The sequence below is a fragment of the Corvus moneduloides genome, chromosome 26, assembly GCF_009650955.1.
Source record: "Corvus moneduloides isolate bCorMon1 chromosome 26, bCorMon1.pri, whole genome shotgun sequence".
Lineage (NCBI taxonomy): Eukaryota > Metazoa > Chordata > Aves > Passeriformes > Corvidae > Corvus > Corvus moneduloides.
The window spans coordinates 2384314-2408671 of record NC_045501.1 but is presented as its reverse complement, the minus strand read 5'-3'; the positions used below and the strand labels follow the sequence as shown (position 1 = coordinate 2408671).

Here is a 24358-nt window from a genome sequence, read left to right as displayed (position 1 = left end):
TCCGTGCCATGGATTGGTTCGCGCGGGCACTGCCATGATGGGGTGCACAGGGAGCCGCGGGAAGCCCCCCGAGCCATAGACCCGGCCTCTGGGGGCGTTCCCGGCACACGTCAGCAGCAGTACCTCCCTGTCCCGGTGGGTTTGGTGGCCCCTCTCCCCCACCCTGCTCCCCATGGGTGGTCCCAGAGTCGGGATATCCCGGAAATATCCCAGCTGTGCCCAGCCTGGGGTCCCTGCTCACAGCACCTCCACCAGGACTCCCCTGCCGGGGTCCCAGCCTCACGGCGGGACCCCACAGAGAGACCCCATGAGGTTTGTCCCGGTCCTCCCAGCCCCACTCCCATCCCGGGGATTCCTGGGGGATTAGGGTTCCAGGCGAGCATCACAGGCGCTGTGTGCCGCAGCGCCGTGCACGGGGATGTTTTCCTAATCCAGACGTGCGGCTGAGTCACGGATAATCACCGGGAACGTGCCAGGAGGGGAACGAGGAGCTGCATGGGGCCGGGGGCACTTGCACGGTCCGGGCACGGCCCTGCTGGGAGCGGGCATGGGGCAGGTGGGTCCTTTCGCCCCAGGACCGGCGTCCCTCCCGGGTGCCCCTGGTCCCGTGCCAGCCTGGCCCCACACATCCTTCCGGGAGCTGCCGCGGTTCTCCCGGCCGGAGGTGCCACGGCACGGCGCAACCGCCCCGTGACTCAGGGCAAGGGAACGTCCTGTGGGGTGTCGGGATGTTCCCACGGCCCCAGTGCCTTGGGGAGCCCCAAAATCCGGGACCACCCCCAGGAGCCCCTGGACACCCCCAACTGAGGGGTGGCCTCGTCACCCACGGGGTGCCAGGGGGCCTTTGGGGTGCAGAGCTCCGGTGTCCCTCCCCGGACACTCCGCACAGCCGGGGCACTGGAGGCCTCCCCTCCTATGCGATTAAGTCCGAGGATTTCCCGGCGCTGGCACATCCGTGCTCTGCTCCTTCTCCTCCTGGCTGGGGGCCAGGGCAGCGCCCGACACGTGGCACCCGGGAGGGTGCTGGCACCCCCAAAACCCTCCCCACGGCGGGAGCATCAGCACCCACGGAGCCCCCGGTGCCACCGGGCTGGGCTGGCCTCTGTCGGCGCCGCGACCCAGATCTGCCACCAACACTGCCCTGGCACGGCGTTGCCGCAGCCCCCGCGGCAGCCGGGAGTGGGGCCAGGCTGGGACGTGGATGCCAGGCACGTGCCACAGCGGGCACCTGCCGTGGGCAGCGTGGGGACAGCAGGGGCTGGGCCGGGGAACATGGGGAGGGGGCAGCGGGCAGGGGCCCAGCTGCGCCGGGGGCTGTGCCAGGCGTCCCTGGTGTGGAGGGGCTGCGGTGCTGGAGCTGCACGGGTGGGCACAGGAGACAGTGCCATGCAGGGTGGCAGGGGTAGCTGGGTGTCCCCAGTGCAGGGGACAGTGCCACGCGGGGTTACAGGGTGTCCCCTAGGACAATGGACAGTGCTTTGAGGGGTGACAGGGATACCTGGGTGTCCCCAGTGTTGTGCAGGGTGACATCGGCGCCCAGGTGTCCCCAGGAGAAGGTGCCACGCAGAGTGAGAGTGCTGTGCCTGGATATCCCCGCTGCAGGGGACAGCCAGTGCCACGGTCAGGTGTTCCCAGTGCAGGTGACAGCGCTGTGCAAGGTGACAGGGCTGCCAGTGCCGTGACCAGGGGTCCCCAGGGCGGGGGATAGTGTCGTGCCAGGTGACAGATGTGTCAAGTGCTGCACCCAAGTGTCCGCAGTGCAGGGGACAGTGCTGCGCCCGGGGGTTCCTAGTGTAGGGGCGATGCTGTGCTGGGTGACGGGGTACCCCGTGTTCCCGGTGCAGGGACCGGTGCGGGTACCGGTCCCCGCGGTCCGTCAGGCAGCCCCGGTGCGGGGGTCCCCGCCGAACTCGGGCTCCCTGGCGGCGGCGCGGGGCCGGGGCCGCCGGCGGAAAGTGTGTCACTGGGGCACGAGGCTGTCCCCGGGAATCACATGGGGGAGGCGGCGGCGCCGCGTGCGGCCCAGTGCGCAGCCGCGGCCGGTGCGGGGGGCGGCGGGGCGGGCGGCGGGCGCACAACAGCCCGCACCGGGCGGCGGCGCGGCACGGCTCGGCGCGGCTCTGCTCCGGGAGGCTCACGGGGCCGGGACAGGATGGCGGCCCCCGAGGCCGGCAGCACAGGTCAGTGCCCCGCCGGAGCCCCCCCACCCCCGGGACCACCGTGAGGGCACCGGCACCGGTCCCCAGCACCGGAGCGGATCGGGGGGCAGCGCCCCGGGACCGCGGCGAGGGGCTGTGCGCTGAGACCGCGAGTTGGAGGGGTCCGGACACTGGGACCGAGGGGTCCCGCACGCCCGACCGGGCAGGATGCGCACCGGGACCGCGTCCCGGAACGGGGCTCCGTCCCACCGGGACCGGGGGGTCCTGCAGAGCGGGGTAAGGCTCGGACAGCGGGGCCGGGGTGTCCCCGGGAGGAGGGTAGGGAGGGCTGCGCGCCGGTACCGGGCGTCTTGCACACCGGGGCGACGTGAACACCAGCACCGGGGTGCTCCGGTGGTCGGGACAGAAGGGATGGAGACCGGGACCGAGGTGTCCCGAACGCCGGGGTGTGCTGGACGCGGGGGTAGGAAGGTTGAGAACAGGGATCGGTGTTCCGGGGTGTCCCGGGTAGCGGGACCGACGGGGAGAGCGGCGGGACCCGGGTGTCCCGGAGACCGGGACCGAGGATTCCCGAACGCTGGAGAGTGCTGGACGCAGGGGTAGGAAGAGTGAGAACCGGGATTGTTGTCTAATGGGCAGGGGCACCGGAGGGAAGTGAAGTGGGTCCGGCGCAGCGGGTACCGGGGTGTCCCAGGAACCGGCACCGCAGGGCAGCGCACAGGGATTGGTGTGTCCCTGTCGGCGGGACCGGTCAGGGTGACCGGAGGAGAACGCGGCGGGTCCGGGGTGTCCTATGAGCGGCACCGGGGCCACGGGGACCGGGCAACCCGTGGACGGCCGAGGCGGTGCCGCGCGTGTCGGGGCTCCCCGCGCACCGGGAGGGACCGGGGGGGGACCGGAGGCGGTGCCCCCCCTCCCCCGTGACCCCCCCCCCGCACGTGTCCCCCTCCCCACCGCTGCCACGTGCGGAGTTTGTTTTCCCCGCAGCCCCGCCCCGCCCCCTCCCATTGGTCGGCACATGACATCAGCGATGACGTCACGCACGGAACTGGGGACGCCGCCGTTCATTCGGGGGGGGAGCCCTGTCTCCGGGGCAACGGGAAGGGGCGGGGCGGAGCCGCTGGCCAATCAGCAGGAAGGGGGCGTGGCAACGCGTGAAGGGGCGGGGTCGAGGGGGGCCACGTGCGGCTGGAGCACGTGGGGCGGCGGCGTGAGGCCGCCTGAGCTTGGGGGGGGCTGCGGGGAGACTGTTTGGGGGGGTTCCCTCTGTTTTGGGGTCAAGAAAGGTTCCCTCGCTCTTGGGCAAGCCCTTGGGGGCATCCCCGCACCCCAAACCCCAGAATGGTTGTTCCGAGGCTTTGGGGTGTGGGGATCCCCCCCCATTATTTTGGTTTCTCAACAGCGAGGGTCCCCAGGATCAGCTGCCCTGGAGATGGGACCCACTGTCCCCAATTCAGTGACCCCCTTTGGAGGTGGTTTAGTGAGGGGGAATGGTGACAAGCTGGCTCTGGCGCGTGGCATCTGTGCCAGCGGCACCGTGTGAGGCGGGAGACACATGGCCCTGGTGATCCCGTGTGTCCCCGACATCACCATCCACGTGTCCCAGCCCGAAGCCGTGTCCCGGTGCTGCTGTCCCTGCCCCGTGAGTGGGGTGACAACGACTGCGACTTCGGCCAGGGGCCACGCGTGTGTCCCCCCCCCCACGCTGCTCCCTACTCTCGGGGGTCCTCACGCAGCTCCTCAGTCCTGCAGTGGGGATGTATCCCCCCAGTTGGGGGGGCTGCGCTGGGAGCATCCCGGTGCCATGGGGGGCTGCACTGGGAGCACCCCAGTGCTGTGGGGGGCTGCGCCATCGGGGGCTGCTCCGTGGGGCTGCCCTGGGAGCTGTGGGGCGGGAGCCCGGCTGTGCTGCAGGCACGGAGCCAGGAACGGCAGGAGTAACTCCTGTGACCTCCTGATTTCACCTCTCCGGAGAGTTCCCAGCCTACATTCCTCCTGCAGGCAATTCCGGGGTGCCCTGCCCGTGTCCCCAGCCGGCACGCACCCGGATAAACCCGGCTGTCCCCGTCCCACGTGGGGCCGTCGCCCGTGGCGGCCGGTGGGTGCGGTGCCTGACTCAGGGTGGGCGGCACACGTGCGGCGCAGCGGGATATCCATGGATCCGGGATGCATCCGGGGTGCTTCCCTGGAGACCCCACCCCGCGTGGGGCTGCGATTCCCCTCTGGGGGGCTTCCCCACCCCCCCACGCTGGGGGAGGCTGAGCCTGGTGTAGCTCAGTACATGAGTGGCCCACCGGGATGCCCATGGATCCGGGATGAATCTGGGATGCTTCCCTGTGGATCCCACCCCACCCGGGGCTGCAGTCTCCCACCGAGGGGTTTCCCCCTCTTCAGCTGGGAGAGGCTGAGCCTAGCACAGCTCAGTGCATGTGTGGCTCCGCGGGATGTCCGTGGATCCAGATTGCCAGTGGATTTGGGGTGCTTCCCGGGGGATCCCTCCCACCTCCATGAGTCAGGGGAGGCTGAGCCCGGCACAGCTCGGTGCATGAGTGGTCCGTTCTCTCTGCAGGTGGGGTGATCAGCTACGTGGGCTCCAGCGGCGCCTCTCCCACTCGCACCAGCCCCGTGTCCCTGTGCAGCGACAGCTCCAACGGCAGCTCCCAGTCGGGCTCGCAGCCCTTCCCCACGTACTTCCCACCGTCGCCCACCGGATCCCTCCAGGATTCCCGCGCCTATGGAGGAGCCACGCTGGCCCCCCATGAGGACGGCTCCCCTTCCTCCTCCTCCTCATCCTCCTCCTCCACCTCCTCTTCCTCATACGGCTCCTCGGTGAATTTCCCCGGGGTGCAGCCGGTCCCCGCAGACGAGCGGCGCCGCAGCTCGCCAAGCAAAACCGGCAGCACCGTCACGAGTGAGTGGGGCTCGTGGGGGGGTGGCGGGTGGTCCCCCCACCCCGCGGCACACACCCCTGGACCCCGCTGACCCCGTCCGCCCCGCAGAGCTCAACGGAATGGTGCTGCTTTGCAAGGTCTGCGGGGACGTCGCCTCCGGCTTCCACTACGGCGTCCACGCCTGCGAGGGCTGCAAGGTATCGGGATGGGGCCGGGGATGGCGGACGGAGCTCCTGTCACACTGTGGGGACCCCAAGTGATTCCCCCCGCCTCGCCCCGCAGGGCTTCTTCCGCCGCAGCATCCAGCAGAACATCCAGTACAAGAAGTGCCTCAAGAACGAGAACTGCTCTATCGTCCGCATCAACCGCAACCGCTGCCAGCAGTGCCGCTTCAAGAAGTGCCTGCTGGTCGGCATGTCCCGTGACGGTGAGCTCGGAGGGACCCTCGTGACATCCCGAGCTGGGGATTCCCTCTGGGGGTGGGATTCCCCATGCCCAGGCTGCTCGTCCCTTCCTGAGATGTATCCAGGGCTGTACGTCCCGTCTGGAGCCGGGTACCCCTGCCTGTGCTGGCTGCTGTGCCTGTCCCATGGATGTGTCCCCACTTCCTGGGATCCCCCCCTATGTGTGGGGCTGCGTGTCCCTAGTCCCAGGACTAGGTCCCCCCGTGCCCAGAGCTGCATGTCCCCTCCCGGGATGGGTCCCCCATGGCCAGGGCTGTGCACCCCCACCCACACAGGATCCCCCCAACATCGAGGCTATATGTCCCTTCCTTGGATGTGTCCCCCCCCACCCCATGCTCAGGTCTCTACATCCCCTCACAGGATCTGTCCTCCCATATTCAGGGCTCTATGTCCCCTCCAGGACTTGATCTTCCCATTTTTAAGGCTGCATGTCCCCTCCGGGGATGGGTTCCTCCCGTGCTCAGGGCTGTGCATCCCCTCCAAGCCAGGGGGAGGGACACAGCCGTGCTCCCGTCAGCCCCTGGCCCCTCATGGTGCAGGTCTGGGGGGGATCACCGTGCCTGCTGCCACCGATGTCCGCCCTAACGCTGGTGTCCCCCCTCAGCCGTGCGCTTCGGGCGCATCCCCAAGCGGGAGAAGCAGCGGATGCTGGCGGAGATGCAGAGCGCCATGGGCGGCATGGCCAACGCCCCACCGCCGATGCCGGGGCCCGGCGAGGGTCCCGCCGCGGGCGGGGGCCGCGCGCCGCCCCCCGGCCCCCCGCCGCTCGCCCCCCCGGCCTGCTTCTCCCAGTTCCCCCAGCAGCTGACGCCCCCCCGCTCGCCCAGCCCCGGGGGGGCCACCGAGGACGTCATCGCGCAGGTGGCCAAGGCCCATAAGGAGATCTTCATCTACGCGCACGACAAGCTGGGACCCCCCCCCGCCTGCGACAGCGGTCTCCTGCGCTGGGACGCGCCCCCCGCCTGGGCCCCCGGCCCCCCCGAGCCCCGGCTCTGCCCTGCCGCCTACCCCGAGCCCCCGGCCCCGCGGGGGTGCCCCTGGCCCCGCGGCCCCAAGGACGTCCTGCCGGTGAGCGCCTGGGGGCTCCCGCTCCCCCTGGGTATTTTTAGCCGCTAATCGCACTAATCCCCTCGTGGGTGCCCCCCCTTCCCGTGGCGGCAGGGCCGGGGGAGCCCCGCAGAGGCCGGGGGAGCCCCGGTGCCCGCTGACCCCTGGTCACCTGCAGGCGTGCCCCATGAACAGCCACGTGCCCGGCCGCAGCGGGCGCTCCGTGCAGGAGATCTGGGAGGATTTCTCCCTCAGCTTCACCCCCGCCGTCCGCGAGGTTGTCGAGTTCGCCAAGCACATTCCCGGCTTCCAGGCACTCTCACAGCATGACCAGGTCACCCTGCTCAAGGCTGGCACCTTTGAGGTACGTCCTGGAATGGCGAGGGCTTGATGGAGGGCATGGTGCCCCATGGCATTGCATGGTGCCCCATAGACTGACAGGATGCCCCATGGCATTGCCTGGTGCCCCACGGCATTGCATGGTACTCCATAGACTGGCATGGAGCCCCAAAGAATGGGAACAGGGGCCCTGAACGTGGCAGGAGTCCCATGGCATTGTAGTACCCCACGTTCGGGAGCCAGGGACCATGGAACGTGGTACTGCATGGTGCTCCACGGTGCCCATGGCATCGCCTGGTGCCTCACATCACTGCAATGCCCCATATTTGGGATCTGTGGCACAGAACACAGTGTCCCTGTCATGGCACGGTGCCCTGTGGACTGGCATGGAGCCCTGCAGCACTGCAGTGCTCCACAAACAGGAGTTGTGAATGCAGCACAGTGCTCCTGGCATTATATAGCGCCCCATGGCACTGCAGTGCCACACTTTTAGGAGCTGTGGCATGGAGCACGATGCCCCTAGCATGGCATGGTACCCCACATTTGGGAAACACGGACTGGCACAAAGCCTCACGGGACTGCCTGGTGTCCCATGATATTGTAATGCCCCACATTTGGGAGCCGTGGCATGAAATACAGTGCCCCTGGCATCACACAGTGCCCATGGTATGGTACTCCACATCTGGTAGCCACAGCATGGATCACGGAGCCCATGGCATTGTCTGGTGCCCCATGGCACAGCAGTGCCCCACATTTGGGAGCCGTGGCATGGAGATGGATGTGCCTGGCATGAAGCGCAGTGCCCGTGGCGCAGCCTGGTGCCCCGTCCCATATCCTGCCCCCCGCCCACAGGTGCTGATGGTTCGCTTCGCGTCGCTGTTCGACGTGAAGGAGCAGACGGTGACGTTCATGAGCCGCACACGGTACGGACTGGAGGAGCTGTGGGCCATGGGCATGGGAGACCTGCTCGGGGCCATGTTCGACTTCAGCGAGAAGCTCAGCGCCCTCGAGCTCAGTGACGAGGAGCTGGGGCTCTTCACTGCCGTCGTCCTTGTCTCGGCAGGTGGGCACGGAATTTGGGGGATTTTGGTGGGAGATGGAGTGGTTTGGGACTGGGATCAGGGGGTTCATGGGGTGTTTGGGGCATTCAGAGGTGGGACTGGGGTGATTCTGGGGTGGCATTGAGGTGATACCGGGGCACACCAGGAGGTTCAGTGAGGGGATTAGAGCGGGATCAGATGCTGAGGTGGGATCAGGGGATTTTGGGGGTAGAACTAGGGTGTGTCCTCCCCTGCTACTGACCCCCTGTCCCCCACAGACCGCTCGGGCATGGAGGACACAGCATCAGTGGAGCAGCTGCAGGAGACGCTGCTGCGGGCCCTGCGCGCCCTTGTGCTGAAGACGCGCCCGGCTGAGACCTCGCGCTTCACCAAACTGCTGCTGAAGCTGCCGGACCTGCGCACCCTCAACAACCTCCACTCCGAGAAGCTGCTCTCCTTCCGCATCGACGCCCAGTAGTGCCCCCCGGGCCCCCCCCGCGCACCCCTGTACATACACCACAGCGGGGAGACACACAGACTCCCCCCTCCCGGGGCAGCACTGACCCCGTGGCGCCCACCGGACTCGCAGGGATTCACCCCAAGGTGGGCGCCAGGATGCTGGGACCCCCCACCCCAAATTGGGCGCCGCCCCCACGGCTCCGCTGGCAGCGCCGGGGGGTCCCCTCGCCCTGACCCCCCCGTTCTGGCGGCCGGGGGTGGGACGCAGAGGCCGGATCCAGCCGCGCTGGGGGGTGGGTCTGGGGGGGGGTGGTTTGGTTGGTTGTTTTTTTTTTTTCATCATATATTTATTACATAAATATATAGTAAAATAGACCAGCAACAATTACCATAAAAATATCTTTCTTTAAAATCCTGACCAAAACACAAAAGGGTTTAAAATCGCACGTCACAGACTGTGATTGTCACGGGGGCTCCGCGGCCCCCCCGGCCCGCGCCCCTACATTCAGCGACGCCGGCCGCGGCCCCCCCGGCACCCTGCATAGTGGGGGACCCCGCGTGGGGCGCGCCGAGCCGAGCCGGGCCGTGCCGGGGCTGTGCTGGGCCAGGTGCCGGCCGGGCTCGACGCCCGCGGGCAGGGGCAGCTCCGGGAGCCATGAGGTATGTGCTTGGGGGGCGGGCGGGGGGCGCGGGGACGGGGGGACGCGGGGCGGGGGTGGCCCGGGGGAGGTGGCGCAGGGGTGGGGGGCACCGGTGTGGCCCCCCGGGACCGACGCTGGATGCTGGACGTGCGATGGCGACGCGAGACGGAGACGCGGGGACGGCCCGGGGGGGGGGGGGGGGGGGCGCTGGGGGAGTGCAGGGTGGGGGGCGTGCGGGGGGCAGCGGGTGGGGGGGGCCGGGCTGAGCCCCCCACCCCGGGACAAGCTGCCCCAGGGCCCCGTGTGGCCGCTCGTGGGGGGGGTCACGGGGGCTGATTAAGACACGTCCCGCGACGGCGCTGCCGTGTCGCGACGGGAGCGCGCGGCGACACACGGCGTGTGCGCGGGGACACGCGGGCAGCGCGGGGCCGTGGCACCACCGGCACCGCAACGACATGGCACGGCCACGGCACCGGCACGGCACCGGCACGGGGCACGGCCACGGCACCGCGCCGGCATTGCACCAACAGGAGTTGCCATGGCACGGCCACGGCACCGGCATTGCACCGACGTGCCTTGCACTGGCACGGCATGGCACGGCCACGGCGCTGGCACGAGAGCAGCACGCGTGGCCACAGCACCGGCACGGCCATGGGCACCAACATGGCACGGCCACGGCACCGGCACGGCCACGGCACCACTGGGCTTGGGGGGCATCACCCGGGTGCCGCAGCCCCGCCCGTGGCCCGAAGGCACGTGTTGGGGCCGGTGCTGCCAGGGGTGGGGGGCGAACCCCCGAGCCCTGCGCCCCCCCAGTGCGGGCGTTAGTGTTGGGCTCCTACCGCAGCGCCCGCAGCCGGTGCTGCCGGGACCCCCCGAGCCGGGCACACGGGTGGGGGTTTAAGACATTTTGCACCACGGTCAAATCCGGCGCTGGTATTTGGGGCTGGGGGCAGGCACCCCCACCCAGGGCACCCCAGGGTGCCACGGCCCCGCTGTGCCCCCCAACCCAGCTGCAGGGGGTCTGGCGGGGCCCCCAGACACGACCCCCATGTTTGGGGGGGTCTGGGGTGTGGGGGGAGCCCAGCCCGGCCCCCTGTGCCTGTGGGGGGACGTGTCTGGTGTTGGGATTTTCTGCTTTTAAACGACCCGTAAAAAGATTTTTTTTTTAATTACAAAAATTATATATTTTATATATATTTATATATATATATATATTAGCTTAGGTGGGCCCGGCCTGCCTTGCCGGCCCCCCCCCGGCCCGCACCCCCCCTCGGCCTCCGCCTGAGGTAAGAAAAAATTCACAAACCTAAATTTGGGGGGGGGGGGGTTTAAAAAGGTGATAAAACCATTCCCGGGTGCCCCCTCACAGCTGTACCCCCTCCCCCCAAGCCCCCTGTGGGACCCCCCTGCCGGCTCCCGCCTCAGCCCGGCCCCCCCGGGAGCATTGGGGGGCGGTTGGGGGGTGCAGCCCCCCCAAAGTGCTGCTGCCGGGGGGCCGGGGCAGTAGTGCAGTGGGGGGTCCCGGGGGGGCACCCGCTGCCACCCCGCCAGCGCCTCCGGGGCCTTTGCAACTCCTGACGGACACGACAAAACCCACGAGGACGAGGGGAAAAACAGCAAAAAAAAAAAAGGACAACGGAAAAATTGGGGGGGGGTTTGGGGGGGGAGTGGCCCCCCCAGCGTCCTGCAGCGCCCACCATCCACGGCGCTTGGCACAAAATCGTCTCCTCTCAGCTCAAAAAAAGACAAGAGAACCCCCAAAACCCCAAATCTGGCCCCAAATTTGGGGATAAGGGGGGAACACAGGGAGGTCACCCCAGCCGGGGCAGACCCAGCGGGCTGGGGGGGTCCTCCAGCCCTGCACCCCGATGGGCTGGGGTCTCCCTCGCCACCGCTGTGCCCCCCGTGCCCCCACCCTGCTGTGGGGGGGGTCCTGGCCTCACCCCACTATGGGGGATGGGGGTCCCAGCCCCTGCTCTGCTATGGAGGGGGGGTCCTGGCCCCCACCCCAGCCCCCCAAATTGCTGCCCGGCCAAAAGTGCATATGGCCACAGCCCCCCCGGCCGGGGCAGCCTCTCCCTGTGCAGCCCAGAGCCCCCTCCTCTCCTCCCTGCTCTTCCTCCTCCTCCTCCTCTTCCTCCTCCTCCTCCTCCTCCTCCTCCTCCTCCTTCCAAAGTGCAGTTAGTTTAATATTTTAGCCTCTCAGGGAGGGAAATAAATGCTTAAAAAATAATAATCTACGAAGAGAAGGACAATAAAGGGAACGCTCGACCGTCGGGGCCCTTCCCTGTGCAAACAAACAAAATTCGTCAAGTCCTGGGGCGGGGGGGGGGGTGGCTGTTGGGGGGCACAGCAGGACCCCCACCCTGGGCGCAGCATCCCCTTGTCCTTACAGGGGGACGAGAAAGATTTGGGGGGGGGCCAGAGCGGGGTTGGGGGGGCACAGGGTGGGGGGTGTCAGCCCTACACCTCCTGGTCCTCGAAGACCTCGAGGAAGAGGGGGGGGAAGAGCTCGGTGGGACACTCCACCTTCATGTGCAGGAAGCGGCTGGCGTGGCAGGCGCCGATCATCCGCAGATCCGTCACCTTCATCAGCAGCTTGGGCCAGAAGTGGGGAATGTTGTGTTTGCGGTAGTTGATGTAGTGCTCAAAGGCCAGCAGATACGTCTCCTGGCACTTCTCGATCTTCTCCACGCAGATCAGCCCCGTCCGGTCTGCGGGAATCAGGGAATCATCAGGGGATCGTGGAATCGTGGAAGGGTTTGGGTGGGAAGGGACCTTAAAGCTCACTCAGTTCCACCCCCCTGCCATGGGCAGGGACACCTTCCACTATCCCAGGGTGCTCCAAGCCCTGTCCAACCTGGCCTTGGACACTTCCAGGGATCCAGGGGTAGCCACAGCTTCTCTGGGCAGCCTGTGCCAGGGCCTAAGCACCCTCACAGGGAGGAATTTCTTCCCAATACCCCATCACAATCTCCCCTTTTCAGTTTAAACCTCTCCTTGTTGTCCTGGCACTCTCTGCCCATGGAAGAGTCCCTCTCCCAATCTGACACCTGCAGGGATTCTCCCTCCCACAGGGCTGAGTGTCCCACACACCCCACAGACCCACGTCAGCCTGGCCGGGGGCCCCAGGGCACCAAGGGGACCTGTGCTCCTGGGTACCAGGGATTGGGGTGCCCACCTCATGCTCCTGGGACCCCTCCCAGCCTGGCACAGCTGCCTGAAGCTCTGGGAATTGGGGTGCCCACTCCAAACCCCCCCAAAATCCAGGGGGGGCATGGTTTCCCACCCAACACACCCTGAAGATGTTGCGGGGCTCTGGCATCAGGGTGCCCACCCAACACACCCCCAAGACAGTCAGGACTCTGGGCATTGGGGTGCCTACCCAATGCACCTCCACATGCTGGGGGTTGTGGGCAAGGGGGTGCCAACACAACAATCCCCGTGCGCAGCCTCTGGGCATGGGGTGCCCTCCCAATTCCCTCTGAAGCTGCTGGGGATCTCTGGCATCAGGGTGCCCACCCAACACCTCCCCAGGACAGTGAGAACTCTGGGCATTGGGGTGCCCACCCAACACCCAACCCTGATTCCTCTGGCACGGGGTACCCACCCCATTCCCCCACTACTGGTGTGCACACACACCTGAGGACATGAGCAGCACGGCCTGGAGCAGGGCCACCTCGGTGTCATCCAGGTTGAAGGCAGAGAGGGACTTGCCCAGGTCGAAGATGGCATCGGAGACGACGCCGAGGCCGCCGTTCTTGAGCTGCTCGCGCTTCACTGCCATCTCCCCGCTCAGCGTCAGCGTCTCGCTCTCGGGGTCGTAGCGCACGGCCGCCCGCAGCGACATGATCTCCATGCAGCACCCCTTCAGCAGGATGATCTGGTCCTCGCAAGGCAGCTGGGGGGGCACGGGGGCAGTTTTGGGGGGGGTTGGTGTGACTCAGATCCTGGGCAGACCATCCCAGAGCCCCCCAAACTCCCTGGCCCGCTGTTACCTCTGAAAACATGGGCAGTTTTTTGGCAAAGTCGACCACGCGGGTGATGGCCGGGGTGATGATTTTTGTAAACTCGCTGAACGCCTCCAGGTCGACTTTGTCCCCGTCGGGCATGGAGGCCATGGGGGACTGGCCGATGTCCTCAGGCTGCGGGGGACATGGTGGTGTTGGGGGGTGTGATGTCACCATGTGCCACCCCCATGGTGGCATTGGGGAGTGTGGTGTGGCCGTGTCACCCCTGGGACCCCCACAGCAGATGGGTCATTGGGGGGGTGTGGTGTGACTGTGTCCCCCATAGTGGACAGTGGGGTTTGGAGGTACAGTGTGACCGTGTCCCACTCTGCGACCCCCACGGTGGGCAGTGGCAGGGGGTGCAGTGTGACCTTGTCCCCCCTCCCGGAGACACCCCGGGGGGCGTGATGTGACCCTGCCCCTCCTCTGGGGCCTCCATGTCACCGGGGAACACTCGTGGCAGGGCCGGTGCAGCAGCCAGGAGAGGGAGCTGCGTGACAGGGACAGTGACAGGGCCAATGGCAGGGCCGGGGCCACCCGCGGGCACAGCTGTCCCCTTCGGTCACTGCTCACCCCTGAACCCTTTAGGGGTGACCAGCTCAAGGACACTGGGCAATGTCCCAACCCCCCTCGACTGCCCAAGGACACCGGTGAGATCCCAAACCCTGGCACTGCCACCATGTGTGTGCTGAGTGTGCGAATGCTCAGCAGATCCTGGCTGGGGCTGGGGGCCAGGGTGGGGGACCGAGATGGTGACAGAGTCCCTCCACTGCATCCCCTCACCAGGAATTTCCGCTTCTGCTTCCAGTGGCTGCCCTGGGCATTGGTGCTGCGGTGGGCTTCTGTCACAACGTGGATCAGCTCCCACTCCTCGGCGCTGGGGTTCGGGCGATGCTGCAGGGACTTGATCATCTCCTCCTTCCGCCGCCGCTCCCGGTTCTCCTCGATCAGCTTCCGCTTGGCTACCCGCTTCGAGTCATCCAGCACCACTGCCGGACCCCCAGCATCAGCCAGGATCCCCCCCACATCAGCCAGGACCCCCCTATCCATGCATCCCACAGCTGCAGCATAGCACCCCATGGTGACCCCCCCAGCCTCCTCCTGTGGCTGCTCTGGGCACCCCAAATTGCCCCATAGCACCAGGACCCCAACCCACCTCCCAAAAGCCCCCCACTATCATCTGGGATGCCCCCAGGCAGCTAGGACCCCCCATTCATGCATTCCACCCCACTGCTGCATCACATACCAGCCCGGCCCTGCAGCTGCTCCGGGTACCCCAATGTGCCCCAGGGTGTCGGGACCCCCCACACCCCCAACTCACGGTCCATGGCCATGCCCACGGAGATGCACTTCTTGAAGCGGCAGAGCTGGCACTGGTTGCGGGTGATCTTGTCGATGACACAGCACCCATCGTACTTGCAGGAGTAGGTGGGGTGCAGGTTCTTCTGGATGGTCCGACGGAAAAATCCCTGGGGAGGGCGTGGGGGGGTGACCCAGTGAGCGCTGCTGAGCCCCCCTGAGCCCCCCAAGCCCCCCGCCCCAACTCACCTTGCAGCCCTCGCAGGTGATGCAGCGGTAGTGGTAGCCGGTGGCCTTGTCCCCGCACACCACGCACTGTTCATCTTTGTCCAGGTAACTAGGGATGTACCCTGTGGGGACCCCCAGGTCAGGGACCCCCAGGGCACCCCGGAGCAGGGACCCCACCAGTGGGGACTCATGGGGTACTCCATGACAGGGACCCTCAGGGCACCCCAAGTCAGGGACCCCTGGAGCACCCTGTAGCAGGGACCCTCCCACACACCCCACATCAGGGATCCCCCAGGAACCCTGAGTCAGGGACCGCCTTGCATGCCTCACATCAGGGACCCTTGGCACATGCAGCATCAGGGACGCCCCACACACCCCATGCCAGGGACCCCCAGTAAGCCCTCCCCTCCCTGTGCCTCAGTTTCCCTTCTGTCTGCACCCACTGTCTGCCCCACCACTACCCCTGCCCCGGCACGGGAAGGGTTAACGCTGGGGGTGTGTGGGGGGTGCCTGAGCCCCCTGCACCAATAAAGCCCCCATTATCCCATTATCTGGCCGGGGACCGGCAGCGGGGGGGTCCCTGTCCCCCTGGCACACAAAGACCCACTGTCCCTGTCATTGTCCGGGGTCCCCCTGCCTGGCAGGCCGGGGACCAGCCCCCCGCCAGAGTCCCCCCAGCCTCCCCACCACCGACTGCTTAGGGAAACTGAGGCACAGATCATCCGTGATGCATTGGGTGGTCCCCAGCACCCCGGGCCCCTCGTGCCCCTCCCAGGAGCCCACCCTCGTGTTTTGGGGGGGCTGGAAGTGGGGATCCCCGAAGGGTAGGAGGGATGGGAAAGGGACTGGATGCCTGGGTCCCCCCTGCACGGAGCACCCGTAATTCAGGGGAGCGTCCCCAGCACCTCAGGACCGCCGCACCCACCCGGGATCCCACAAACCCAGGCGTGGGCACCCCTCGAGCCCACTCTGGCGCTCTGCAGGTGCTGGGTGTGGGGGTCCCCGGGTGCTCCCTCCCTCCGGGAGCGGGGCGGGTGCAGGGGATGGGCGGGAGCCGGACGCTCGGGTTCCCCCCTGGCCCCCCCGTCGGGTCCCGCCGGCGCCGGCCGCTCCCCGCCGGGGAATGGGGCAGGGCGGGGGGCAGCGCCCGCGGGGCCCCCCTTATCGCCCACCCCAGGGCGCTGCCGCCCCGATGGCACCGCCCTGACCCACGGGGCGCCGAGGGGGACGTGGGGGACTGGGACCCCTGCAGACCCTGCAGGGATGTGGGGTGCAGGGGGGGCATGGGAGTGGGGTATCCACGGGACTCTGGGGTGCCTGGGGGACATGGGGACCTCGGGGTGTCCGCCAGGGACATAGGGAGTCCGTGGGACCCTGGCAATGACCCTGGAGTTCCTGGGGTGCTCACAGGGGATAAGGGGTGTCCGTGGGAACTCCAGGGGACCCGGTCGAGACATTGGGTGTCCGGGGGACCCTGGGGTACCTGCACGGACACGGGAATCCTGGGGTGACCACGGGGGACAAGGGATGTCCATTGACTTTGGGGGACCCAGGTGACACATGGGGTGGCCAGGGGACCCTGGCAAGGACTTGGGGCCCCCAGGGTGCCTGCCAGGGACATGGGGTGTCCGTGGCACCCTGGCTTGTTTGAAGAGACTTGGGGACCCCAAGATGTCCACAAGGAACATGGGGGGTATCCAGGGGTCCGTGGTAAGGACTTGGGGCCCCTGCAGTGCTCACCAGGGACACGGGGCGCGTGCAGAACCCGGCGAGCACATGAGATACTCGGGGGACCCGGGGGTGCCCGGGGGGTTCGGGGGGTGCCGCGGGTCCCCGTACCTGACATGCTGCTCTTCACCAAACATTGGCTGCTCTTTCTTTTGCGCTTCCCATCCAGCCACCTGCGGGAGGGGGGGTGACAGGCTGAGACGGTGCCCACGGATTCCCGCTGCCCCCCCAAACTTCCAACAGCCCCCCGAAACCCCCCTCGAACCCCCTTCTCTGCAGGGAAATGAGCAGCCCCCACCCGGGGGTCCCAGCGCGGCGATGTCACAGGTGGGGTCCGACCCTGGGGTGCGGGATGGGGGGGTAGGAGAGGGCCCTGGGGACCCCCCCCTCCGGGACACGGCACCGCCCTGGGGGGGCTGGGACCGGGCGGAGGGGGGGGAGGGAGGGGAAGGGAAAGGGTGGTGGGTGGGGGAGGGGAAGGAAAAGGGTGGGGGGTGGGGGAGGGGCGGGGGAAGGGTGGGGGAGGGGCGGGTGGGGGAGGGGCTCATTCACAGTCAAAGACAAAATGTCCTTTTGGCTGAGCGGGGAAGTGACGTCATCGGGGCTCAGCCAATGGCGGGCGGCGGGGGTCCGCGCGCGCCCGTCCCCGCGGGGGGGGCCCGAGGCCGCGGGGATCGGCACCTGCGGGGGGGGAGCCCCGGGGACCCCCCACCCCCAGGGCCACTCCAGCCCAAGGTGACCCCGGGCCGCCACCCCCCACCGGGGGCCCGAAATAGCCCTGGGAGGGGTGGGGGGGTGAGGGGAGGGGGCGGCTGGGAGAGGCACGAGTGGGGGGGACACCATGGCGGGGCACGAGTGGGGACATGTGGGCGTGGGGACACAGGGACACCTGGGCATGGACCTAGCCGGTGACATGTGGGGGGCAGGGGGACACGCAGGACATGGGCACGTGTGGGGATACCCAGAACGTGACACAGGGACACTTGGGGACGTGTGGGGTACAGCGGGGCTGGGGGACACCTGGGGTACGGGGATGTACAGGACATGGGGACACCCAGGTTCGGAACGTGAGTGGGGACACATGGGGTGGACGGGGACATGGGCACAGGGACAAAAGGGACACCCAGGACACAGGGACACATACACAACCACACAGGGACACATGGGACACAGGGCACGAGGACACAAGTGACACAAGGGACACAGTAGGCACAGGGACACATCAGGCACAGGGACACAAAGGACACAGTGGGCACTGGGACATGGGGACACTTGGGGACACACACGGCATTCGGACACAGAGGGCACAGCCAGGTATGGGCCACACAGGGATGTGCTGGGACATGCCAGGCGTGGTGCCACACGTGTCTCCCGCATGTCCCCGTGCTGGGGTGGGGACTCACCGGGTGTCCTCTGGCTCCGACAGCGGGTCCAGGGTGCTGGGCTTCTGTTCCATTCACCGCAATTCCATCAAGGAGCGCTCAGCACCGACCGAGGGGGCTCCGGCGCCACGCGGGGGCCACGGCGGGGGGGCCACGGCTGGGGGGCCACGGCGGGGGGCTACGCCGCGCACCCCATGGTGCCCCTCAGTGCTCAGCACCACGCAGCATCCCGGGCTGGACCCTGCGGGACAGGGGTGTCAGCCCAGACCAACTGTGAGGGACACAGAGGGGACACCCAGGGAGGGGTGTGAAGCCATAGGGGACCCCCAGGAGCTGTGGCCACCGGGGAGGGCTGGGTGTGAGCATGCAAGAACGTGTGGAGCGTGCAAGGGCGCCCAGGACTGGGCAAGGGCATGAGGGACATGGGAGAACACGAGTAGGGAGCAACGTGCAGGGTGTGTGCAACAGCACCGGGGCTGGGCCAGAGGGCAGAGGGGTGTGAGAGTGTGCACAGGGGGGTGAGAGTTTGCACAGGGGGTGAAATGCACAAGTGTGCAAGGCTGTGAGAGCACTAAGTGAGTGAAAGAGTGTGCAGGGTTGTGGAAAAACATGCAGAGGTGTACAAGAACGTGCACAGGTGTGCAAGTGTGTGTCCAGGTGTGCCACGCTGGGGGAGAGGGTGCACAGGTGTACAGGGCATGTGAGAGTGTGTGCACCGGTGTGCAAGAGCACGTCCAGGTGTGTGAGAGCGTGCACAGGTGTGCGAGGCTGTGGCAGCATGGAAGGTGTGTGAGAGTGTGCAGGGCTGTGCAAGAGCAGGCAGAGGTGTGTGCACAGGTGTGCAGGGCTGTGTGAGTGTGCACAGGTGAGGGTGGGTGTGCAAAAGCACACCCAGGGGTGCAAGGCTGTGTGAGAACATGCTCAGGGCTGTGAGTGTGCAGCAAAGCACAAGCACACACAGAGAGTTGCCCCCCCCCCCTTTGGGGCAGGGCTGGGGGCCCCCCCAAGGGGTAGGGGGAGCTCATTGGGGAGAGGGTACAGAGGGCAGCCCCTCAGCACCCAGGGAAGCCCCTCAGATGCTGCGGTTTGGGGGCCAGGCTGAGCCCTGACGTGGTCATGGCACATTCGGACACCCCCAAATCTGGGGGTGGGTGTGACTTACGGGGAGGGGGGCGAATTACGGGGTGAGGGGTGACTTATGGGTAGGTGGCGACTTACGGGGTGGGGGGCGCCGGGGGTCCGGGCGATCCCTCCTCTGCGAGCTCTGCTGTGGCAAAGACACGTTGTGGGGGGGGTCAGGGCGCGGGCAGCACCGGGGGGCACCCCCCGACGGGGGTGTCCCCCGTGACGGGGACACTGAAGCACGACGGCGGCAGCATCCCCCCGGCTCTTCGTGCCCACCCCGTTCCACATCCCCATGGATACCCAGCACCCATCCAGCACCCCTGTGGGATGGGGGGGGCCCTGCTCACGAGTCCCCCCGTGACCCTCCGGTGACCCTCCCGGTGCGAAGGGGTGTGAGGGGCGCGGGGGGCCCTCAGCCCGCGCCGGGGGGGCCGCGGCGGGCGCGGTGCCCAGCCCCGGGCTCCTCCGCTCCGCGCGGGGACAGCAGAAAGTAGGTCACGTTTGTCTTGGCCGCCACAGAAATTCCTCCGGCGGATTTAAAACGCGGCGGACGGGGCTGGGGGCCCTCCCGACACCCCCACGCTACGGGGCGCCCCGGCCGGCTCCCCCCTTGCTGCCCCCCCCCCCCAGCCGAGTACACCCCGACCAGCGAGGGGATGGGGGGCGAGGGATGCTGCACCCATGGGTGCACAGAGCCGCACGGGGGGGGCTCGCACGACGGGTCCCACAGACCCACTGAGGAGGGGGCGTCGCCTGCACCAGCGTCTTGAGGGAAACTGAGGCACCGCAGCGCATCCCACCAGCCGGGAGTGCACTCCCCGCCTCGGGGGGCTCATGGGGTGGGCTGGGCACCCCTGCCGCAGCCTCAGGCCGGGTTTGGGGCCGGCGGTACCTATAGAGCCGGGGGCTGCAGCAAATGTTTGTTCCATATGGGAACGGCGCGCGGAGAACTTCCAAGTATAGGCACTGGCAGGGATCCAGAGCTGCGCGGCCCCCGCCGGGCACCGGCCCCCCCGCCGCCCCCCGCCCCCCTCCCCCGGGACCCCGCGCGCCGGCAGAGCCCCGACACGCTCGGTGCATGTGTGGGGCTCGGGGTGCATCGACGTCGCGGTGAAACCACTGTGGGGTGGGATATGGGGTGTCCCCAAAGCCGGTGTGCGGTGGGTGGGCTCGGCCACCCCGCCTCAGTTTCGCCACTGAGGTGGCCTGGTGGGTGCAGCCCCAAACGAGAGGCTCAGGGCTAAAGCCGGGGGGCAGCGGCGTTAGGTCGGGGTTCGCCACCCCAGCGAGACCCCAGCAACCCCCTGACACCCCCAGCATCACCAGCACCCCTGGGATCACCCGGCGGAGCCTGCGGTGCCGCTCCAGGAACCGTCACTCGAGGAATCTCGGGCGCGCTAGGGCGGCCCAGACAGACAGACACGGGAGGCGGCTCTTCTCCTCCTCCTCCTCCTCTTCCTCCTCCTCCTCCAGCGGGACACGTGTGATGAGCGCAGTCAGGCCTCAGCCCACCCTGCGCCGCCGGCACCCAAACCTGCGCGTCCCACCTGCAGCACCAGGTGCTGGGTGGGTGCTGGGTGGGAGCGGGGTGGCAGCCGGCGGGAGCCCTCCCGGCGCCCCCCCAGCCCAGCCCCACGCCCAGGGGAGCGTTTCTGCTGAGTCGGGTGGTTGCAGGCAGCTGAAAACAACCCGGGGGCAAAGTCCGGGGCTGGGCCGGCGGCGGGAGCCACCTCGCCCCAGCGGGGGCACCCCGCACCCCGCTCCCCACAGACGCCACCCCCGGGGACCTCCGGAACAGGGAACCCAGACAATGGGACGCCCCTCCACACAGGCACTGACCGCCTCCGTGCAGCCGGACGTGGGTGCTGGATACCGGGGCCGCCCCACGGGGCCACTGCCGTGTCCCTGCCCCCCAGCACAGATGGGCTCCGGGGGTCCCAGCATCCTCCCCCAGCCCAGCTGCCAGCCGGGTCAGGGAGGTGAGGGCCTAAGCGCTTTAGCCACGGTGCCAATTAGTGTGATTAGTTGCGGGCTGGGGGCAGGGCAGACCCGCGGCCACTGGCCAGCGATGCCTTGCCATGCGGGCACCGGGGTAGTGTCATCATGGACACTGCGGCATCACGGTGGGCACTGGGGCAGTGTCACAGTGGGCACTGGGGCAGCATCGTGATGAGCACCAGGGTGGTACAGATCTGCCCCTGCCTGAAGAACCCTGGCTGTACCAGCTGGCAGGACCATGCTGTGGGAGTGTGGCCAGGCACAGGGCACCTGCCGTACCACGGCTGGCAGCACCCGGCACGCGCCGATGCCCGTGTGTGAGGCTGTGCCAAGTGCCACACGCGTGTCTGCGTCTGGTGCTGTGCGCCCATCACACACCCAGCACACCATGCCCAGCGCCACGCGGTGCCCACTACCATGGGCACGTGTGGCAGTGGGGACAGCGTGCTGTGCCATGCTGTGCTGTGCTGTGCTGTGCCGGGAGGCTGCAGGAATCCCAGGCATGTGCAGCAGCTGGGCAGCCCGAGCAAGGGGGATGCCACGGGCCTGACATCAGGGCAGCCCACCCAGTGCCATGGGAGCCCTGCATGGTGCCCCCTCCCCACACATGTGGGGTCTGGGCTGTGCTGTGGCACAGGATGGCTAAGCCCGGGTTTGTGTCCTCCCTGTGGCTTGTGGCTCAGAGAAGCCACCACTTGTATGAACAGCTGGCGGCTGCAGGGCTGGTGACCTGCCCCGACACTGACTGGGCACCCATGTGGTGTCCTCGAGCCTCCGATGGGTCCTGCATCACCACACTGGGGACCTGCACCATGACTCGACCCCGGCCCTGCAGCCCCCACGAACCCCACAGGACTCCCAATACCATTACCTCCAACCAAGGCCACACCGGCCACTCCTTCCTGCAGTGTCTGAGCACTCAACTGCGCCTCTGTTTCCCAATCCCACCTCAATTTCCCATCCCACCGGAGCTGCCCAGCAGAGAAAGAGCCACACTCCCATATCCCCAGCACCGTGCCCCTGTGCCAGTGCACAGGATGTGGCTCATCCCCATGTCACTGCTTCCCCAGGCCGCAAAGGTCACCCAACAGGGACCCCCGAGCACCTGGTGTGTGCTGACTGCGCCCAGTCTCAGCTCTTTGGGGTGGCTGCAGGCCCCAAGCCCCGCGGGGTGCCCCTGGCCCCAGGAGGTGTGCCGGGACGCCGGGAGCTATTCTCAGCCCTTGGCACGGCATGGGACGTTTCTAAATCGGGGGCTCCGGTTCACGTGCACGGGAACGAGGGGGGGCTCCTGGGTCCCCTCCCCCGGGGGCCCTGCTTGAAGGGGGGAGGCGGCCGCCACGAGGTGCCCAGCCTGGGCACCGACGAGGGGACATAGGGACAGCCACCGGGACACGGGAACGGGCACCGGGACACGGGAACGGGCACCGGCACACAGGAAGGGACACCGGGACAAAGCACCGAGATCGCCCGGGGGAGCCCGTCCCCCCTGAGAAGGGGACGCGAGGGACAGTCCTCGCAGCGTTCCTGCAGTCACCCGACCCTGTCCGAGGGTCTGCAGCGCGGGGGACATCCCGAACGGCACCGCCCCGGGGGGGGCCGACCCCGCTGCACCCCCCACCCGCATCCAGCCTGAGCGGGGCTCTGGGAGCGCAGCCCGCGCCCGCCTTCGCCTACACCGCATCCCCCCTTCTCCTCCTCCTCCTCTCTCCCCCCAGTCCGGAGGGGGACCCAGGCGTCCGGCCCCGCCCCCACGCACCGGCGGCTGCGCGGGGTCCGGCGGGGCCGGGGGTCCGCGGGACGGGACCCCAAGGGCGGCCCCGCCGCTGCTTCAGTCTCCGCTGCTCCGAGAATGCGCTCGCGGGGCGAGGAACGGAGCCGGGGGGTCCCGCTTCCTGCAGCCGCCGCCCGCTAGGAGGGGTCCGGGGGTGCGCCCGCAGCCCCCCCGTCCCTGCTCCGCAGGGTGCGGGACACCGGGCGTGTACGGCCCGCGCTCCCCGCTCGGGGAACCCGCCCGCGGGGCGACCACGCCGCGGCCCCGCGAAGGTCACGGCCGCGGGAGGATGAGGGGTGCCGGGGGGAGCCCCAACACGAGGATCCCGCTCCGCCGGCCCGCGGGGCCCGCACCATTGCGGGGGGCACACGCAGCCGCACGGCACTGTCCTGGGAAGGGGGGAACGCGCCGCGCCCCCACCCTGCACCAAGACCCCCGGGCAGGGGAGCCCCCCCAAACCGGTTCCACCGGGGTTTGCCCGCGCCCCACGGCGGCCCCAGCCCCCCTCGCGCTCCAGCGGAGCCGCGGGGGTCCCCGGTGCCATCGGAGGTCAGGCGGGGTGAGGCGCAGCCCGGCCTCCCGGTGCTGCTCCCGGTGTCGGTGCCGGTGGCAGCCCCCGGCGGGGGGGTCACGGCTGAAGGTCGCGGTCCCGGGGTGACCTTGGCCGTGGCGCCCGCCCGCCCCTGCCTCAGTTTCCCCGCATGGCACAGTGGGGACGCGCCGGAGTCCGGCTGGGACCGCATCCCTAGCCCCGGCGGCAACACCGGACCGGGGGCAGGATCCGCCCCCCCCCCCGGGGTTGGGGTGGGGTACATCCCGCGGGACCGCGGGGCGCAGTGGAGAGGGGAGCCCCCGCCACGCCCCGCGCCCCGCTCAGGGCGAAGCCCGTGGTGCGGAGCTCGAGGCCCCCCCCCGCCCCGCCGCACCGGGGACGCCCCCCCGCTGCCCCCGCCCTAACCGGGAGCGGCCGAACCGCCCCCCCCCCGCCCCCCCCGCGCTCTCCTCTCGGCGCAAAAAAAAAAAATTAAAAAAAAATTTTAAAATTTTAAAAATAAAAAAATCGCAGCATTCCTGCCGTCCTGCGGGGTGGGTGCGGGGGAGCGGCCACAGGGGCCCCTAAAGCCCCCACGGACACCCCACGGCGCCGTCACGGCCCGGCCGTCCACGGTTCTCCCCCCCCCGCCGCGACAGGGCCACGGCCTGCCCACGGCCCGGCCCCGCGACCTGCCCACGGCGCGGCCCCGCGCCCATCACCGCAAAGCCACGCCGCGGCCCGGACCCCGCCACGCCGCCACGCCACGGCCACGGGGGGGCCGCGGGGCCGGGGGGCCACGGCTGGGGGGGGGCTGCCCCCGTGGCGTGGCGTGGCGGGCGGGGGGCAGCGCCGTGCCCCGCATGCAGCAGCGGCGGGGGTGGGGGGCGCGGTGCCCCCCCCCCGCCCCCCCGGGGGAACGCGGCCCCCCCGCCCCACGGCAAACGCCCGGATTTTCCAAGAAAAAAATCTTTCCCCGTGTTTTTTCCTCGCGGTTCGCGGCCCCCGAGCCCTCCGCGGGTCCCGAGCCTCCCGCTCCGATCACCCTCCACCCCCCCCCCCATTACACCCACCGAACTGCGCCCGTGCTCAGCCGGGGGGGCCCGGGGGGGCGGCGGTAAACAACCGGGGGGCGGCGGGGCCGGGGGGGCCGGCGGGGCCGCTCGGGCCGTACCTGGGGGAGACGGCGGTGGGCGCGGAGCGAAGGTGCGGGACGCGGAGCGGGGCTCGGAGCGGCGG

General features: G+C 68.6%; 3 protein-coding genes across 4 annotated transcripts; 1 reads left to right on the top strand and 2 right to left on the bottom strand.

Moving 5' to 3' along the window:
• Nucleotides 1-2073: 2073 nt before the first annotated feature.
• On the top strand, nucleotides 2074-8790 carry NR1D1 (nuclear receptor subfamily 1 group D member 1). The gene is made up of 8 exons (XM_032134217.1): nucleotides 2074-2180; nucleotides 4729-5070; nucleotides 5159-5247; nucleotides 5333-5477; nucleotides 6119-6582; nucleotides 6740-6925; nucleotides 7753-7963; nucleotides 8219-8790. The coding sequence occupies exons 1-8, from the start codon at nucleotides 2153-2155 to the stop codon at nucleotides 8416-8418; spliced, it is 1665 nt and encodes a 554-aa protein (XP_031990108.1). The 5' UTR covers nucleotides 2074-2152; the 3' UTR covers nucleotides 8419-8790.
• Nucleotides 8791-11207: 2417 nt separating this feature from the next.
• THRA (thyroid hormone receptor alpha) lies at nucleotides 11208-24358 on the bottom strand. Of its 2 annotated transcripts, none has more exons than XM_032134252.1 (10): nucleotides 24294-24358; nucleotides 18909-18954; nucleotides 17712-17931; nucleotides 16420-16481; nucleotides 14602-14702; nucleotides 14375-14522; nucleotides 13837-14042; nucleotides 13042-13188; nucleotides 12686-12944; nucleotides 11208-11757 (listed from the first exon to the last, which is right to left on the bottom strand). In XM_032134252.1, exons 3-10 carry the CDS (start codon nucleotides 17762-17764, stop codon nucleotides 11507-11509), a joined length of 1227 nt encoding a protein of 408 aa, XP_031990143.1. In that variant the 5' UTR covers nucleotides 17765-17931; nucleotides 18909-18954; nucleotides 24294-24358; the 3' UTR covers nucleotides 11208-11506. The 2 variants fall into 2 exon arrangements, with proteins under 2 accessions (XP_031990143.1, XP_031990144.1); XM_032134253.1 differs by having other exon boundaries at nucleotides 18909-18957; nucleotides 24294-24339.
• LOC116455891 (collagen alpha-3(IV) chain-like) lies at nucleotides 14705-16404 on the bottom strand. Its single transcript, XM_032134267.1, has 2 exons — nucleotides 14956-16404; nucleotides 14705-14793 (listed from the first exon to the last, which is right to left on the bottom strand). The coding sequence occupies exon 1, from the start codon at nucleotides 16199-16201 to the stop codon at nucleotides 15299-15301; it is 903 nt and encodes a 300-aa protein (XP_031990158.1). The 5' UTR covers nucleotides 16202-16404; the 3' UTR covers nucleotides 14705-14793; nucleotides 14956-15298.